Genomic DNA, 21070 nt, shown 5'->3' with positions numbered 1-21070 from the left:
GCAGAAAGTTTTCGAGACACTAATACGTCTGTGATGACTAGATTGGCTAATCTTCAAAGGTTTGGATCTAGAGAAAAAACCAGCTTGGACGGAACTAATGCCGTCCTATTAAAAACACTAGAAAACTCTTACGTAACAGACTTATTTGGATTTGATCTGAATAAATTACGGTACTACAAAGCCTTGCCTGATTGTTATGGCAACTATTTTATGGTGTTTCTCTTACCAGTAAACTCACCATATACAGCCATATTTAATCAATATTCTTTCAGACTAAAAGAAGCTGGGATTTTATCACAATGGCTGTCAGAAGAGATTTATAAACATAGAAAGTTTGAGAATCAATTTTTACGTCGTATATAGATGTGAAAATGTTTGTAACTGTAACATTAGGCAAGTTTTATGGCCTTTTTTAGTTGTTGTAATGGGACATTTTGTTGCTTTCGTCGTACTTTTATTGGAAATTGGTATTTATCGACTAAATAAGAGTAAACAATAATCTAAAATTAAGACACATTATTTTTCGGTCTCTTTATGATTTAATTCGATCATTGTTATTTTGCTTCCTATAAATATAAGAATATGAGAGTAAAAATTGTTTGTTTTGCTTTACAAAACATGAATATCAACCTTAGGCTAACAAAATGGTTTGCAATGAAAACAGAGAAAGAGATAAAAAAGTGGATACCTACCGATGTTAATTAAACGATAGGACGGGCAGATCTGTGGTAGTTTAAACGTCAACACAAAAGCCCGTAGAACTTGTTAACTTCCTGTACTAAAGCTAACAATGCCCAGCATAAATATGCATATATTCGATCGCCAAATCTCGGCCATACCTGTTCTAATGCCGCTAAATGATAATCCAAACATCAATAGCTGAAATTGAATTTTCACTAAATACTTTTCAGCAAACACTTTACAGTAAAACTTGTGTACCTTTTAAAGTAAATATAATAACGTACATCCTTTTAAAACAAACACCTGTGGTTTTAAAACACACATTTTTTTAAAACTGACTAACTTTTACTAACTTTTATTGTTGACTTGATTATACTTCTCCTGTACCGCCTCTTCGAGTAGATTTTTTAATTTATAAGTTCTTGCATAAACGTTGTTTTTAACCATCCATATAATCTAAAATGGATAGGTCGGGTGATGGAGGAGGCCCATGCAATTGGCCCACCTCTTCCTATCCCTAAGTTTGCATAATTATGATATAAATAATTTATAACATTTCTCTCACACGCGCGAGTCTCGAAATTTATTTTTTCTAACATGTCTTGAAAACAGTTCTCTAAAAAGCGTAAGTAACGTTCACCGGTCAACGTATCCTCGAAAATGTATGGACAAGAATAGTTGAATAAATAATCCTACACGCTTTTCTTCATTTGAAAATTCATATTTACAATTTTTGTTTATTTTAATTTATAAAATTTGCATGTGACAGTTTGACATTTCTGAGAGCAACGACGATTGAACTTATTTCCAGGGTTAACTAAAATTATGTAAAAATGATACGAACTGGCTATAACTCTTAGTAATTTTTCGAAAAAAAACATATATTAGCTTATATTGCTGAAAAGGTCAAAAACGGCGTTTTTTATGAAGACATGGCCAACTATGGTTTCCATTTAAAAAAAAACATATGTTTATGTCATATGTCAAAAATGACAGGCTTTAGAAAAAAAACTGAGAACACAATTTCATTAAGGATGTGATTCTCTACAACTTTTATCTGATTTTTTTTTGTCTAAAATTGATTATAATGGAATTAGGGACAATTTTTAAAATAGCCGAAATTTGTTTTTTCGAAATATCTAGTAAGCCATGAACTTCTTCAAAAATCTGACGCATAAGACGCATATTTATGACCCCACAAAACTGCAATTCTTTCCCCATTTAACCGACTCTCTATCTTCAGTAGTTTCCGTGATACCCATAGAGAATATCGCAAAAAATCACCCTGTATATTAAAAAAGTTTCAAATCTATTTCAATATATGTATTTAACGTAGAACATTGTGAAACATACTGACATATTATGTAAAGTAAGATATTAGATCCAACAAAACTCCAGAACACAAAGACTAGTAAACTATAGTATTGAATTTTATCTATTATATTTTATAAATATCTTTTTAAAAGCTAAAGGCCACTGTGACTTCTATAATTCTTGTTTGAACATAGGGATTTTTATTGGTCGATATAGAGAATTTTCTCGAAAAATCGGGTTTAAAGGGAAGAAAAATCATACGAGAAGAGCTTCTTGAAATTCGAGAAAAGCACGTGTACACAAACGGAGTGTTTTCAAGAAGGATTTGTTTTCAAGAAGTAATTGTAAATTTTACCTTGTTAAAATAACAAATTTGTTGTAAAAATGTTATCTTTTTTAACATTATTTTTATAATTTTATATCTATTTAAAAATAGTCTTACAACAGATAAGCACAGTTTTTTCACAATAAATATGTAAAACTTGTTAATAATCACTAGGAAATCCTAACAATTGTAGATTGTAAATTGTATAAAAAGGTTAGTAGGAAAGTTAATCTATACCCCCCTTCTTGAGTTATAACTAATTTTACTGTCTCAAGGGCTCAGGGCTTTGACAAACACCAGTATCTGATAGAAACAAAGAAAAGAAAAATAGTAAAAAAAAAAAGAGAAAATAATAGTAACGAGATAAATCACCAGTGGGAAGAAGAAGCACGGGATGGCTACGAAAAAGATAGAGGGAAAATCTCTTACAATCGATTAAAAGTGTAGGCACGGTGTAAAGAATGGATAGTCCATATGCAATATTTTCTATTCACTGACCGTAGAATGTAGAATGTTTAGGAGGGGAGTTAATCACCGCGACCTTATAGATCTATTGTGTGTTCCCCTTTCTTGAGTTATAACGAGTACGCATCTTTCGATAGCGCAAATTTCTGCCTGAAGGATATTGTGGTAGGTGCCCATTGGTTCGGAGTATTCAGTTTGCGACCCAAATACTCCTATCCCTGTCCCTGCTTTGGTTTTGGAAGCATCAGTATACCACGTGATGGTATGGTCTTTTATATGCTGAGTAAGCGTTTCTTTCTTCCAATCCTTTTTATTACTCAATACTACAGTGAGGTGTTTCTCAAAGTTGTAAATTCTTGGTATGTCATCCACTGGGAGTTGGAGAAGTGGAATTTTCTTTTTGAAGGTGTTCCAAGCCCCTGACCTGAAAATTCTCCCAGTACTGTTTCCGTCAGTAACCATTCTAATCATTGTCGCATTGGCATAACTACCGACGACAATGTGCAGTAGTGTTAGGTCTAGAATGACCTCCATTGCTGCTGTTGGACATGCTCTCATGGCACCTGTGATGCAGATACATGCCAGGCTCTGTACTTTGCACAGGTTTTGCCTTGCTGTACGTTGCTCTAGTTTTGTATACCAAGCAACTGCTCCATAAGTAATCATGGATCTTACTATCATGGTATACATCCAGCGCAAAATGTTAGGCGCAGCCCCACCTATTTCCCGCCAGTCTTCTGCATATCATGAGAGCCTTTGTGGCTTTGCTGGTAATGTTCTTAATATGCCTGTTCCAGAGAAGTTTACTATCCAGGGTTATTCCCAGATATTTCACTTCCTGTGATGGCAGTATTTCAAACTTCGCTTTTTTGGTGAATGGCACTACTGCGGTTTTATCTGAGTTAATACTCAGCCCGACAGTCCTGCACCATCTCTCAGCGGTGCGGAGTCCTCTTTGGATAATATCACACAGGGTGCTTTCATGTTTCCCCCGTGCTATGATAACTATGTCATCTGCATACCCTATGCAGTGTATTCCCGCTAGAGTTAATTCTTCCAGTAGTTCATCCACTACCAAGCTCCACAATAGGGGGGAGGTCACTCCACCTTGTGGAGTTCCTTGCTTTATTTTAACAACTACAGTTTTGGTACCTATCTCAGCCTCTGCTGTTCGTGTGGAGAGCATTTCCCAAAACCAGCGAATTATCGTACTGTTCACCCCTCTTGTTTCAAGAGATCGCTAGACCACCTTGTGAGGTATATTGTCAAACGCCCCTGCAATGTCTAAGAAGGCACAAAGTGCTGTTTCTTTGCTATCTAGTTCACTGACCATAACTACTATCTGGTAGACCTATTTATTCAATTAATTCTTCCACAATACCCCTCTATGACTTTGAAATCAAATTAATCCTGTCTTAACATTATAATGACACTTTTTAATCACCACTAATTCGACTAACGCTATTATTGAATTTTCTAAGCTTACGCTCAGCTTGGGGGACACTTTTGGTGTCTCCCAGGGACGCAATTTTATAAGGTACAAGCCGGCTTTAAAGAGTAAACGTTAGTGAGCATACGAGGCAGCATTTTCCGCGGTTTTCCCGTCCTGAGAGACTGCAATTACAAAAATGGTCGGGCTAAATTTCCACGTTGGACGCTTAACGTGAATTATTCAGCTCTATTTTCGCATGGAAAGGTCTTCATACTCTTTGAGGATAAAGAGACGGTTTAACAAGGTTAGTTCTCCATCTCGGATATCAGTCGTACCAAAATGTATGGCACGAATCTCCGAATCTCCTCTCTCCAAAAGTTCTTGGCGCACTCAATGAAGAGATGTTCTGGTGTTTTCCCCTGTTTCTTCAGAATCTCCATTCGCCGATATTTCTTAGCTTCAATTTACTGAGATGTTCATTGAGGAGGCAGTGTCCTGTTAAAAACCCCGTGACAATCCAAAGATTGTTGAAATTTCTTTGACTGTCTGGGACCGTTTGAAGATTCAGACATTCTTGAGTTCTGCTTTAAGTTGATTTCCACTTCGGAAAACAAATAGACATGATGCAATCAATAAACATCTAAGTATAAATCTTTAGAAGAATCTTTTGAGAACACAAAAAATTATTGCTAAACTAGGAACTATCAGTACATTCTGACATAGCAGATTTAAATATTAATAGACTCCGCTCAAGAAAGCCACCACTCTCGTCAAAAACACTTGGAAATACTGACGAGAATGCAGAGTTGCAGAACTTATATGATGCATGGATGAACAAGTGGATGGAAAACGCTCCACCACAAAGTCAGGATTTCATATGTATTTCAGCAGTTCCTCCTGGTTTTGAGCAGCCTCGCAAGATGTGGGTAACTTTAAACAGGTTGAGAACCAAACATGGCAGGTGCATGGATTCTCTCTATAAATGGGGAAAGGCCCCCACTCCGGTATGTAATGTGGAGCTCTACGACAGACGGTTCGACATATTAGAGAAAAATGCGCTTTTACGGCGTATGAGGTAGATTTTGGAGATTTCCTGTGTGTGAAGGCAACACCAAGTGTGATTGATTATATAAAAAGACTAGATGTTTGTTTGTAACAAGTTTGTTTTGTAGTATATTTTAAATTTTCCTTTTTTACATTTTGTATTTGACATGTCCAATTTTTGTTCGAATCTTTATTATTAGTATATTTACAGCTGTGATAATAACATGTGATTTTATGTGTACTAGAGCCATACGCTAAATAATAAATAAATATAAATCTTTAAATTACAATAACTAAAAAGTAACTAACTATTTCATTCATACTAAATCTCTTTGTACTATTAAACATACTTTGAGAGTAATTCCGATAACATTAAATACCATACTGCAATGCAGAAAACAAAATCTATAGGTTGAATCCAAATTTAAAGTCTTTAAGCCGATTGAAAAATCCACAGGCGTCACTCTTCTGGCTTTCTAAACACTCTTTTCCTGCTTAATTATATTTCTTTTTTGCAGCTCTCTAAGTCTGGTGCGAATGCTGTCACTCTTAGAGGCGTCCACAGACAGCTGACAGGAGATTACAAGTGCGAGGTGTCTGCGGATGGACCCTTATTCCACACTGACATTCTGGTGGCCAGGATGATCGTGGCAGGTCAGTAATAAGGAATTTTTAATCGATATAATTAGATAAAATATGAACTACGAGTTTAAACACACACAATAATTTGCTGATTTTGTTGAGTTAAAAATGTTATACAAGGGGAGCCTCGAGCATCGCGTCGTCGTGGGGAACTTCTATGTTTAAAAGAAAGGTTACTATACAGGGAGGTCCAAACTTTTTTCCAGAAACTTCGGCAGCATATTCTGCAAATAAAAATAAGTAAAAAAACTCGTATAAATGTATGTCCTAAAATGCTTAGTTTCGGAGATGCAGGGTGTAGAAGTTTCATTTTTATTTGATTTTTTTTTCCAAATAATTTCTGAAGTAACGTCAATATTTGGATGAAAATTGATGTCTAGGTGTTTTTTGACGTGAAAAAGTTGATTTTTATGTCAATATGACTCGTATTTGTAGAGGGCGCCACCTGCATGTGTTTTGAAGAGTAATAACTTTTCGTCCGTATCTGTGTAAAAGTACTGAGTGAAAAAATAAACATTTCCGTGACTTTTTACGTAAAAAATGTCTTTTGGTAAAAATCCCTACGAGTAACCGTTCTCAAATTATTTAGAAATAGTCAATGTATGTTATTATTGACAAAAAATAAACACGTTGAGTAGATAGTTATTTGACTGAAATAATAAATTCGAGAAATATTTATTTATTTAAATGTAATAAAACAGTTGTTGTTGAACTTTTGGCAACAAAACAATTCAAATTTTTGATTTTAGTCCAATAACTATTTAGTCAATATGTTTCATATACATATGTCAATGATGACAGGTATTGATAATTTCAATTTCAAATATTGCGAGAACCATTAAGCTTGATTTTCATGTATCCGTAATCCGACGATACGATGATACGATATTAATTTTATTGGTTGAATTTAAAGACTTCGATTGGTTAGAAACATTTAACCAATCGAAGCCTTTAAATTCAACCAATAAAATTAATATCGTATCATCGTATCGTCGGACAACGGATGCATGAAAATCAAGCTTTACTCGTAGTAATTTTTCCCAAGAGACCTTTTTTACCTAAAAAATTTCGTAAATGTTTAGATTTTTACTCAGTAGTTGTGTACAAACCTGTCCCACTTTTTGTCAAACGGAAGATGCTGCAAACGAAATTTTCATAGCACTCTTCGTTTCTGACCTACAGGGTCTTTTCAAAAATTTGGCAATTTGGGACAGCCCCCGTATCTCCGTTATTGTGGACGATATTGAGAAGGCCAAAACTGATTCTTGTAGAACTTTTTACGTAGTAGCGTAGTCTGTTTTTGTTCGAAAAAAATATTTTTGAAAATATTAACTAAAATTTTGTTTTTCAAATGGATCATAAATCTTATATAATCCGTCCTGCTATGAGCTTCTCAAAAATATATATCACTCTATATGTATGTTCACTGTTTACTGCAATATTTAAAATATATCATTATCTTATTAGTAGGCCGTTATAAATAACAAAAAAATCAAAATGGTATCTGCTAAAATAGTCATACACAAATTTCATTTGGGATTGATATATTTTACTTTTGAACTGTTACCACTGAATCTCTAAATATTTTTTTCTTTTTTTATAACGTCTGTCCAACATGTAAAGGAAGATTTCGACAGACAACATCCAAAAAATGAGAGAATCCTATTTACCTGTGAATTAAAATGACAGACACTACTGTCACTGTCATGAATCCTCTCGTTGGACAGACCATAGTCTTTTTATTCAATGGATTACATTAATTATGTTTTATCTGCTCAGAATGACGTACAAAAAACCGTGCTATGCGTCTTAATTTTCATTTTAATCATTTTTTTTACTTCTTTTATTTAGAATTGCCGCATGATGATCCTATAATGAGTCTACGGGATACGAAAGTAGAGATTGGAAAGAAAATTCAAGTGGAATGTTTCTCAGCAAGCTCAGACCCGGAAGCTAACTTGACGTGGTTTATCAATAACAAAGAGGTGAGTTGAAAATGATAATTTTTTTAACTTTTTCTAAAATTTAGGATAAATACAGAGCAATCAACAATGATTGAAATAGTTAGGTGATTTTAGAATTCTTTAATTCTTCCTCAAAATTTAGAAGTTGACTTTGTTATTTGTGAAAGCAGTTAAAAAAATATTATCTTTCGAGTGTTCAACATGAAAAATGAATACTTACATAATCACGGCTTGTTTTTATCTCGGCGTTCAAAACAAGGTTAGAAATTGAACGTAATCGGCAAAGAAACTTTGTATTAGAAAATATTTTATATTTTTTATTTCATAGTTATATTTTCAAAATTAAAAGCTAATGGTGCGTCCAGACCTGAGGAGTCGAGTGCGAGACGAGCGCGAGACATTCCAAATTTGCGATGTTTTTCAAAGGGTGGAGGGCGACCGTCTCGCGAGACAACCCACGGAGCCTCGTTGTCATCCGTACCCTGTCGGTTTTTCGACGGCCGATCAAAGAAAGCTTGCGGCCAAGTCTGGACGTGTTTTTGGTAGGCTCGCTCGACTCGGAGATATTAGGGGTTTTCGGAAAATGTGATCTGGTTGATCGGATTGATAGGATTACTAATCCAGACGTTCAAAAAGTGATCTCAAAACGAGTCAATGCGTTCGGAAAGTGATCCGAATAACTCGATTTTTGCCATATGTTGTGATCCTACTAACCCTCCTAACGAGGTGGGTAGAATTAATCAGCTGATCATTTCTAGGGTAATTTTAAACGTAACGGTCCGCATAGAAGTATAAAGTTTTTTAATAACCGTTTTGTCCGAAATCACTTTATCTAATGTTGATCAAATACATGATATTTTGTTAGTGACCGTAAAAATGAGCCAATCAGCATAGCATCAAGTAACTCTAGATTTTAAATAAATAAAAAACCAACAAGTAATTCTAAAGATACTGACTGCGAAAAAGCACTATCGGAGACACCCAATAGGAAAAAAATGAAAACTCAACTACAGAAAAGTGGTTTAAAACATTTAGATTAAAATAGCCAGGCATAATGAAAGAATGGAACTTGATAGACAATTCTGAAAATTTTCATCACAATTGGTAGATAAAAATTGATATATTTTTTTATTATTAATATGATGGAATGTTTATTATGTTGGCAGTAAATAAATGATTAAAATAAAGTTTATAGTGTTTTTGTTTTAAATGGCATAATTTTAAAAAAGCCTAAAATAAAACACATTTTGTTTTTATAAAAAATAGTCTTACAGAAACTAAAAAGTATACTTAAAGCAAAACAAATAGGATAAAAATAGATCTTATACAATCGTTAAAAAGGGATATTAAGATTATTTGTTTAATTTATCTCTTTTTACGAAATATATTTAAATGTGATTGTTAACCCGGTTAATCTAATGATCCAACCGTTCGTAATTAAACTACCAGCTGATTACTCTCAGCACTGATCTTGGAACAGCTGATTAGTAAACTACCTAATCTAGGATTTTATTTCCGAAAACCCCTATTGAGATATTAGCTCTGATATTATAGTGCATATTGAAATGGAGACTTGGACGGAAGAAGATCAGCTGAAATTAATCGATTTATATAAAGAAAAACCAATATTATGCAATCCAAAAGATAAAGAATATTAAACACGATGCGTGAGTAGATATTTCACAATCGATGAATAAAACTTGGGAAAAATTTTAATTAATATTGAATCTTGTTACCTAGTAAATTAAATACACAGAGTGAGCCAACGATAAAGTTCATTATTTTATTTGTTTTGAGAATTATTAAAAAGTGTTTTAGAATTATTAAAAAAATAGTAAAACTGTAGAGAAAGTTAAGATACACATTTTAAAATTATGATAGAGTATACAGGGTGGTTCAAAATAGTGTTACGAATATAAGATGGTTTTTTAAATGTAAGACACTATTTTTTTTTATTTTTAGATTCTGCGTAAAATTTTATAACTTTTTTATGTATAATGCGAGGTATAATGTTATATACCTAAAACTAATAGTTTTTGTAATATTTCAATTTGCTTAAACAAAAAATGTTAAATTTCAGTGTCGTAAAAAATTGTCAATCATGCTATTGTTTATGAAGTTGAAGTGCTAAAATTTGTTAGGATAGTTTTATAGGGACGAAGAAAAAGATATAGGTTAAGATATTCGAGTTAGATGCTACAGTGTACATATAGGCATTTATGAATTTCGACTATTTAAAATTAAATAATCTCAAATTTTTTAAATGGAACACCATATGTATTATCATTTTTTTAATAGAATTTACAAATTTTGCGTCACTGACACTTTTTACCGTACCGAAATCTAATATTTCTTTAAACAAATTGAATTATTACAAAATCGATTATTTTAGATATATAATATTATGACATGCAAAAAAAAATTACCGAATTGTACGTAGAATCTAATAATAAAATAAAAAATAGGGTATTAATAAATAATTAATTAAAATAATAGGGTATTCCCATTAAAACATACCGCGTGTGAGATAGTCAGAGTGTTATTTTTTCTCCTCGAATAAAGTAAAAAAAATACCGAGGTGCCATTTAAAAATCACATGTTGTAGTCATTTCCGGTGAAACCGGAAGTGGCCGAAAACAATTGAATATGTCAATCAATCCTAATTTATGTAATATACTAGCATACCAAATCCCGTTTTTTTTATCTGAAAAAATAAAAAAGTTATAGGGGTGAGCCATTTTTGAGACGCACCCGGTATATCCGTAACACTTTTTGAAGTGCCCTGTATACTCTACAGTATTGTTCAAATATGCCCAACCTTTCCTATAACTTTTCTATTGAACATTTTGTTCTAAAAAACGGATTTTACGCCGTGTGTCTCGAACAAATGAAGGGTAAAAGGGGAAAAAATCGACGATGAATAAAATAGGACGAACCAAATATCATGTAAAAGATACAAAAATGTATTACTTATGCGTTATTATTTGCTGTAGCTTTTTCATCGGACATGTTTACACAAACCGGTCACCTTTCACTATGATCCAACTCGCTTGTCTCGCGGCAGGCTTGCGTCAAAAATGGATAGAAAATGTCTTGCTCTCGTCTCGCACTCGTCTTGCTCTTGCCTCGCTCTTGTCTCGTTCTTGTCTCACGCTCGTCTCGCACTCGACTCCTCAGGTCTGGACGCACCATAACATAAGTAAATTCTTCTGGCCATCTGCATGTTGTTTATTGTTTACAAATTTGGGGGTTTATGAATTATTATTTTTTTTTATTAATTTGCAAGGATACAGAGATAACGGCTAGGAGAGGGGTAGGTAGGTACAGTGACCAGAAATACTGCATAGGCGGGAACAGCGACACTTTGGAAGCCGTAGCCTCGGTTAAAAAATCGCGGTATTTTGTCACAGTATTTCTTTGGAACGATTGCTATTGTTATAACCCACAAAATTCTAAAAGTTACTGGTTTGTGGAAGTATGCTTTGGAATTAAATAAGACAATAGAAAATTTCACTAATGACTTATATTTAATTTACAATTATAAACAATGTAATTGGCTGTGACAGTCTCGATTATATGAGATTAGATATGCAACTGGAATACTTAAGTGTTTCTGCTTCGGTTGGTTGGGAGAAAGACCTCACCCTCTTCGCTGCACTCGTCCGCTGGTGGGTAGCGTGATTGTCCGGCTAACGTTGGAGAGCTTGTGAGACTCCACCAGTTTCAGTGCGTGAGTTACTTATGGGGAGGGTCAATTCTCGTATCTTCCTAGAAGATAACAAACAGGAGTATTCTACTCAACACAATTGATAAGTACCCAGTTTTGTGGTGGTGTTCTAAATTACCAATTGAACTGTCTGTTGGTTGCCAATGAAGGTACCATAAAAATAACTTATGATTAAACAACATATTAGTGATTCAAATAAACAATAATCAATATCTAAATCCAACTACTAATTATTATAATAAAAATTATAATTAAAATTAAAAAAAAAAGAAAATAGGCAATGACAGTTTAAATTAGTTATAATTGAAAAGATTGTCCAAATTATTTAAAGAATATAAAGAATATAAATATAGAATTATAAAAAATATATAAAAGAAAAATATTTTGCTCTCTCTCTCTCTCTAGAAAATTCCAGACCACCACAATCACTTCGGTACGACTTGAAAAAAAAATATATATTGTTACAGTAAATTATTTGATTTAATTTGTAGACACGTGTAAAAGAATAAAAAAAATATGTAAGATTAAAAAAAATAGAAATATAGGAAAATTTAAATTAGAACAAAAGTTAATACTAAAATGCGATATTAAAAGATAAATTAAAAAACTAGATAGAAAGATAAAGGTAAATAGAAAGATAGAGATAAGATACGTAAAACGATAAATGCTCAATTCGACAGATAAAAACTAAAAGAAAAGATATGTCACTCCAGGAACGAAGATAATGCATCCGCTAAATAAGATAAAGATAAGGTAAGGTAAATTTGGCAGATACGAGGTAAAGATACGTTCCCCAGAGTGACCCAAAAACAACAAAAAACAAAAATCTATCTGTCGAATGGCCTGCCAATAGACACCACCACTACAGGGTCCAGATAAAACAAGAGTTGCCTTCTGGCAAGCAAGGATTCGTTAAAGGTGACATAAGTCGTATAATATAAATATTATTAAAAAATCCTTACTTACCAGAGTCCCTCCTGGTTCGTCTCTGAGAGTACTCCTTCAGTGATTGATTCTGTTCATGGCCCCTGAGATTGCTAAATCGAACACCTCTGCGGGTTCCTGTTCGACAGCTTGCGTCTCAGTACATAAATAAGAAAGATAAAAATAATTAGTACTAAATAAAAGTTAAAGGTATTAGAATTTTTTTTTACAAAACTACCATACACGTGCTACTAAGACAAGAAGATAAAGAGATGATGAAAAAAAAAATAAACTGTGAGATAAAAAGATAAAATAGAAAAAGGAATTTAAAGTTACAAGCTAATTAAATAATTAAATCAAATAATTAAATCATATTAGATAGTAAGAAATGTTTAAAAAAAATAAAACTAATAAATCATTTCCAAGTCGTACCTCGTGCCGGTGTCTTGAAAAAAAACTAGGTGTTTAAGCAAAGAAGATCGAGATGAGAGAGAGTGATTCTTGGCAAAACAAAAAAAAAAGTCCCTTTATAGAATTCTCCCACTCATTTAGACATGCGTTAAGTACCAATGTCAATATAAAAATTTATAATTAATAGTAAAAATAATAAATACGATAAAATTTCCTACATACCTTCAAAAAAATGTGTGTAACAATTGCATCTTAATTATTTAACACTAAACAAAATATTAATAATAAACCTTCGTTTTCATTAAAAATAAACAAATTATTATCGGTAACCCATAGGCAACCAGAAAATATATAAAATATTTAAACTAACAACCATCGCTAGTGATGTGTACCACTATCGAGGTTCCGCAAAAAATCGATAATATATAAAAAAACGGATAAACGATATAAAAGGAAAAATGTAACGAAAATATTTTCGTTACATTGTAACGCGACTAATGTGGAACTGGTATTTCCATCACTAATTTGTGAGTCATATTAATTAGAAAAAATCATACGGTACATCGTACATGTACAACTGTTTTACTTTTCCAACTTTTTGGCGTTCCGTAAACTTTTTAAATAGAGATTATCGAAATAAAAATTTCAAATTTACCCCTTTTATTTGGCGCGATTTCTTAAAGCCCGCTTCACATTAATTTAGTCTCGCTAACGATATTTATCGGGATAAGTCGGGATTCGCAGAGCTGAGAAAGCGAGGAGGCAGCCAGCAGTGACTATTTAATATTTATAGAAAGCCGATGCAATTTTCCTGGGATATATATAGATATTTAAAACGGGAAGAGGGAAAGTTTATTTGGGCGTAGTTGGCGCTGGATAAGCGAGATCGTGTTCGGAATTTTGGATATTCTCTCCGCGGGCGTTTGTAGCCGTGTAGCGCGAAAATTTCTCCGTCTAACCTATTAAGGGTGCATTATGTAGGCGAATCGCCTACTTTGATTCTCTCTCAGAATCACGAGATTACTCTGGTTATTATTCTCGATATAATGGGTGTTTTCAATAGTAGTTCAGCCCACGTAAAAAAAAATTTTTCAACAAGATTTCGGTACGGCAATGGGATCGCGTCTCTCTCCTTTGCTAAGTCATATTTTTATGGAAGATTTTGAAAATAATACAATAAATAGTTTTTCAAAAAAGCCTGCAATATGTTGATGATATTTTTGCAATAAGGCAACATAACGTTCCCTAAATTAGACATATTTTTGGTTACAGTTGAGGGTTGGAACCTTTGGTGTTACACAGCAAAATAAAAACACTAAATCACCACAATACACCAAAACACTTTTACTTTTACACTGGACGCGCGTTTCGCTAACCATGTTAGCATCATCAGCAGATGATTATAAACTCAATTTTTCAAAAACAGTTTATAATCATCTGCTGATGATGCTAACATGGTTAGCGAAACGCGCGTCCAGTGTAAAAGTAAAAGTGTTTGGTGTATTGTGGTGATTTAGTGTTTTTATTTTGATATTTTTGGATTATATAAATTCTCGCGAACCAACCATAAAATTTACTTTAGAAGTAGAGAGAGGTAATCGTTTGTGTGCTATTTCTTGATGTTTTAGCGTCAAAGTTTCAAAATAAACTAATTTTAGATGTTTACAGAAAACCAACAAACACAGATAGATACTTAAATTTCACATCTAATCACAGTATAAGTGTAAAAAAAGGTGTTATAAAAAGTTTATATGATAGGGCAAAAATAATATGTCCAGACGACAATTCACTAAACAGAGATATAAACCACATAAAAAATACATTAATAAAAAAACAACTATCCACCATCTTTTATTGACAAAACATTAAACGAAATACAAACCCCAAATTATAGACAGAATATACATCATGATACCAATACAAAATATATATGTTATGGTTAAAGTACGATGTCCGGTTAATGTTGACATTAACAGGTTAATGTTTGGGTTTAGTTATGTTTTTGGTTGTTTTGTTGTGTGTTATTCTCGAGACTAACCGGGTAATGTCGTCATCGAGGTCGACATTAACCGGACATCGGACCTTAACCGTAACATATGCAACTTACAATTTCATACATACCAGACGTTTCGGAAAAAAGTAAGAAGGATAGGAAAACAATATAACATACGAACATCTTTCAAGTCACAAAATACACTTAGATCCATTTTAATACACACTAAATTAATAATGAAAACTGGACTAGAAACAAAAAATGTAATATACAAAATACCATGTGAATAATATGTATTTTTTCCTGTGGTTACTTTTTAGGAAATCCAAAAACTAATAACACAATCTCATAGCCACTTACCCTTAAATGTTCGAATTAAAGAACATAAAGATTATTTAAAAAAGGCGACTTTCAGAAATCTAAGATTTGTCAACATTCATGGGACACAGTTTTTACCGCATTTGAATTATTTTAGTATGGTTTTCTTTGAAATAAAGACTTTTTTATTATTATTTATGTTTTCAAATAAAAAAACTGATTGGTATGTTAATATGTATATTAACATACTTATAACTATACTAAATTTCTGAAATGACAATTTCATTTGACAGTTATCTTTTACCTTGACTGGTGCTCATAAGTAAATACAGGGCCATAAGAAAGGAGAAATATTTAAAAAGAAATCGGCGATAATCCGTAAACGAGCTAATCAAAAATATCTAAAGTTATTCTTTTGAATGTGGGTTTTAGTGCTCTTCAATAAACTTAAATAGAATTATTCTCTAAAATAATTAGGGAAGCCAATAATTGACCGCATTAAAATTTACATGGGATTTCCTATGTCCCGTCCGACGATGCAACACCCGGTATAGTTACCAAGATTCCAATCATGAGGCTCAAGTCTGGGACACCCAGTACATAACAATAGAAGAAGTTATGAGTTTTTTGTAATAATAACAATATGTTTTCAAACTGAATTTGTATTTCAAGAAAACTAATTTTAGAAATCCGAAGCAATTCCACAAATTCTTTCTTCGGAAACACCCACAAATAATATATTCGAGACCTGCTACTTACAGCGCTGTCTAAACGTTTACATTGTAAACTTGGATTGGAATTGGACAAGTTTGACGTACTTGAGAGGGGTCCCAAGTGATCCGTGTTCGGCAAAAAGGTTTATCGTGTAATTACAAATTTACCAACCGGCAACACTGAACTACAAAGTCTCTTTCCAATAACATTTTTATAAATGTAATCCAATTTTCTTTAACGTACTAACTTTGATAAAGCTAATATACGTTTTATACTTTTACAAAAACGATTTTATTATGAAATTTTATATTTACAAGATATTTTTTTGTTTCTGTTTCGTGCTTAATATAAAGTATCATTTTACTACCTGAAATTTATGTACAAGATTAAAATAATCCAATTAAATTTCTAGTTTTAATCAAATTATAGGAAAGTTTTTAATCCTACTTGATAGTGTTGTAAAAATATCGTAAACTGGGTTTGTTTTTCAATAAAATTTTAGTAGGCATTAACCAAAGCCTTAGAGGAGTTGAGTTACAAAAAAAAGGAGTTAAAAATAGACACTGTTTAAAAACGGATATATTTTCTTAAAACAAGGCAACAAAAAGGTTTATATCATTTTACTAATTTGATCAGTCAACTGGACTGGACCAACAAAGGATTAAAAATAGATGGAGAATATCTTATAACCATCTAAAATTCGCTGCTGACATAGTCCTAATTGTCAATAGTCCTGAAGAACTACAAGCACATATTAACGAACTAAATACAGTGGATCTCAAAATGAATTTAGCAAAGTAAAGTAATATACAACGAACTAGTGAACAGAAAAGACATACTAATAAATTAATCCAATAAAATTGTCATTTGAAAAAAAAATTACGGGCAAGCTGATTTTTTCAGAGTTTGTCAGCGACTGTCTTCTGAGTGTAAAATAAACAAAATCGGAAATGTTCCCCTTGCGGTTTTTGAGCAATAGGGGTGTTTTTTTTTAAACTGTACTAGAACAAAATAATTAGACGCAAATTGTACATAAGAAAATTCTCTATAGGTTCGCCTAATGAATTTTTTCTAACTCTCTTTCTTTTCTTTTTGAAGTTTATTATTTCCGGAGTTTCATGAGCTTTTTGGGGTGGTTTTCAAAAAGTTTGTTTTACAGCAAATTGACCCGTATGAAAGTTGTTCATAATAAAAAGACAAGGAACTTTTCCTCATGATTTTTTTTGTAGCTTCATTATTTTTCGGGATAGCCTCCAGTTCATGAACAAATTGGGGTAGTTTCATAATTTTTGTTTAGTTCTACAAATTTACCAACTTAAAGGTGTTCATATTAAAATTACATGCTAACTTCGCTATGATATGAATTTATTTCCCCAAAACGAAACATGGAATTCATCAAGTGAATGAATATTATGATTTTTTTTATTTGTATCGTCTTCTTTTGTGTGATGGACCTGGCTTTGGCTCAGATTTATTGTTGCTTCAAAAAAAGTTCATAAGGCTATCATGGGGAAAAGTTGCGTGTCCGTTTATTATGAACAACTTTCATACGGGTCAATTTGCTGTAAAACAAGCTTTTTGAAAACCACCCCAAAGGGCTCATGAAACGGCCGCTAAGTACGGAAATAATAAACTTATAAAAAAATTCATTAGACGAACTTATAGAGAATGTTCTTATGTACAATTTGCGTCTAATTATTTTGTTGCAGTACAGGTTTAAAAAAACCACCCGTATTGCTCAAAAACAGCAAGGGGAAAATTTCCGATTTTGTTAATTTTACCCTCAGAAGACAGTCGCTGGCAAACTCTGAAAAAAATCAGCTTGCCCGTAATTTTTTTCTTTTCGCTCTGTATACAGCGATACAATTTTACTGGATTAAATAACAAAACACTTGAGATAGTAGAAGAAATAAAAGTATTCCGGAAACTTCGGCAGCATATTCTGCAGATAAAAATAGTTAAAAAAGTCCGTATAAATGTATGTCCTAAAATGCTTAGTTTCGGAAATACAGGGTGTAGAAGTTTCATTTTTATTTCGATTTTTTCAAAATAATTTCTGAAGTAACGTCAATATTTGGATGAAAATTGGTGTCTGGGAGTTTTTTAACATGAGAAATTTGATTTTGATGTCAATATGACTCCTACTTGGAGGGTGCGACACCTACATATTTTTAACTGGTTTGAAGAGTAATAACTTTTTGTACGCACCTGTATAAAACTAGTGAAAGATATACATTTATGATGTTTTTTACGTAAAAAGGTCTCTTGGTAAAAATCGCTACGAGTAATGGTTCTCGAGATATTTAGAATCGAAATTATCAATGTCCTGTCATATAAATCAAACACACATATAAATTAAACATGTTGACTGAATAGTTATTAGACTGAAATCATAAATTTGTAATGTTTTTCTACCAAAAGTTCACCAGCAACTATTTTATCATCATTTTTTCGTGTCAAGAAAGATTTATGATTAATTTAAAAAAATAAAGTTTCCAAATTACTTGTTTCAGTAAAATAACTATCTACTCAACATATTGTCAAGGTGTAGGTGACGCTAAACTGTATTGCTGGTTGCCTACGTACCCGCAACGTGCATTGAAAAACCTGGCGCATTCGCCAGAAAGTAAAAGAATATTACAGAATTCTTTAGAACGTTCAGAAACACTCGCCAGAGGGTATATAAAGGCCTGCGCTTGGTAGTTGGAGCAGTTTGAAGTTTGAATATACCGCGTTTGGAAATTGTGAATCGGACAATTTGGTGAAGGAATTTTATAAATAGTTAGTTATTGTGTGTATAAAGTGAGATAATAAATTCGTTAAGTATTTTATCGTGAGTTTAAATTAGTGCACCCACGGAATCCGTAACAATATTATTTATTTTTAGTCAATAATGACATACTCGTATATTGTCTATTTCCATTCAAAATATCTTGAGAAGGGTTGCTCGTAACGATTTTTACCAAGATACATTTTTTACGTAAAAAAACAAGGAAATATTGGAAATGTATATTTTTTACTCAGTAATTTTATACAGGTACGGACGAAAAGTTTTTACTCTTTAAACCAGTTTTTACTCTTCAAAAATCTAAATAAAAATGAAACTTCTACACCCTGTATCTCCGAAACTAAAGATTTTAGGACATACTATAATATACGTAATTTTTACTTATTTTTGTCAGCAGAATATGCTGCCGATGTTTTCGGAATACAGTTCGGACCACTCTGTATAATAAATTTTTAATGTAAAAATTAAAACTACCTAACTGTAATAAATAGCACTAAAGCCAACTTTAATAGTTTGCTGATGGATGCTAAAATGATAAAAAGCGCGAGAGCTCGTAGTCATGAAAAACGCTAAATAAACTCTTATTATGTAGAATAAACGAACATAACTCTTAGAATTCTTTACACAGCGACGAGGTATGATAAACGTGCAACATTTTATACCCTAATTGGTATTAATTTGTCGGAGAACTAGCCCATAAATTCAACCGAACAATAAAAGAATAACTTTAAAATATACAAGGGGGCGTGCATAATTTATACTCTGGCTCGGCGAACTGCACACGCCATACCCATAAATTACTCTTATCGGTCCGTAACCAATAAAACTAAGGTCGAAAGCGCACATTATCCCAATTTATAACTTTATTTTACTTAGATGGCGCTTGTTCATTACCTGCCGCCAACACATGATCGGACAACAACGCATTTCCTCTAATTTCCAAACGGTTCTATCCGATAAACTGAGCAGTAGATTACGCGTGTTGGCCACAGAACGCCATTAATTTGGCGGGGGTAAAATTGTTTCTGTGATATAATGGCAGATGTCAACGATAAATACGCATCTCAAACGGCCCAATATTCGCTAAATACGCTAAAAGTCTGGGGGGCGTATGCTCAAATATTTCTGGAATTTGATGAGAGCAATTCGTATTAAAGTTAGCTAATTTAGACAGCTGTTAAACAAATATATTTCTCTGAAAAGGGGCTCAAACATTCATACTCTAAATTAGCGCGGTTATAAGTAAGTTTTTTATGCAGTCAGTAGGCTCCAATTTCAAGCATACTTCGTTTACTATACAGAAATTTGATTTCTAAATCAAGCCATTTTTGTTTTGCAATTTTCTCTACCTTATCACTAAATAGAGTAACTGCTAATAAAGAATAACAATATGCCTTTTTAATGACAGTGGAATACAAAACATTGACTAATGTCATGTACTAGGCACAGGCACAGCAAGGCTTTTATCCAAGGACCTAGCTCCAAAACCGCAAAAGAACTGCTAATGCTTAGCAGGAATAAATTGCGGATTACAATAGGCCTCTTGACAGGACATATGGCTGTCAAGTGTTACCTGAACAAGCTCAATCTGTATCAAGAAAGTCTTTGCTGCAGACTCTGCGATAAAGATCCTGAAACAGCGGAGCACATAATATGTCACTGCGAGGCTCTGGATCGCAAGCGACGCTTTTTATTTGGGAAAGCTAGGCTAGAACCGGAGGAACTATGCTCCCATCCTATCAAGGACCTGCATAAGTTAGTGCAGGGCACAGGGATAGGAGAATGGGTGCAGATATAGAAAGGGGACAAACACAATAGACCTCACAGGTCGCAGTGTTTCCGGCAGAGGACGGCCCCTTATTGTGGAAAAAAAAAAATGTCATGTACTAGTGATGATTAACACAGTCATGGCACTCTAGATTGAAATTTAAAATAATTTTTTTTATTAAGCGAGAATGTCAAAAATTGACATATGATATGTCATTCTATTCAGAATGTCATTTTCTATCGAATAAAAACCGAAGGTGCTATTTAAAAATCAAAAGTTGTAGTCATTTCCGGTGAAACAGGAAGTGATCAAAAACAATTGAATACGCCAATCAATCCTGATTTATGTCATATACTAACGTATCAAATCTCGTTATTTTATGTGAAAAAATAAAAATGTTATAGAGTTGAGCCACTTTCGAGATGCACCCGATATAGACTTTTTGCCACCATTTTATGTTTTATTAGATCATTAGAAGTATAACATAGTTAAAACAAAAATAAAATTATGAATACATTAATTTTAAACACCAACAATAGAGAGCGCATAGCCACTATTTT

At 32.9% G+C, this 21070-nt stretch overlaps 1 protein-coding gene across 2 annotated transcripts in view; it reads left to right on the top strand.

Moving 5' to 3' along the window:
- The window catches only part of LOC115886779, a 335249-nt gene that overhangs the window by 249365 nt on the left and 64814 nt on the right, over nucleotides 1-21070 (top strand). For both annotated transcript variants that reach the window (XM_030906064.1, XM_030906063.1), the window contains exons 4-5: nucleotides 5780-5915; nucleotides 7755-7888. In XM_030906064.1, coding sequence (XP_030761924.1) covers nucleotides 5780-5915; nucleotides 7755-7888 — 270 coding nt within the window. The remainder of the gene's footprint in view (nucleotides 1-5779; nucleotides 5916-7754; nucleotides 7889-21070) is intronic.

The sequence above is a fragment of the Sitophilus oryzae genome, unplaced genomic scaffold (genome assembly GCF_002938485.1).
Source record: "Sitophilus oryzae breed Bouriz unplaced genomic scaffold, Soryzae_2.0 scaffold_496_pilon_pilon, whole genome shotgun sequence".
Classification (NCBI taxonomy): Eukaryota; Metazoa; Arthropoda; class Insecta; order Coleoptera; family Curculionidae; genus Sitophilus; species Sitophilus oryzae.
Note: the sequence above shows the minus strand (reverse complement) of the source record. Positions and strands in the feature narration are given on the sequence as shown.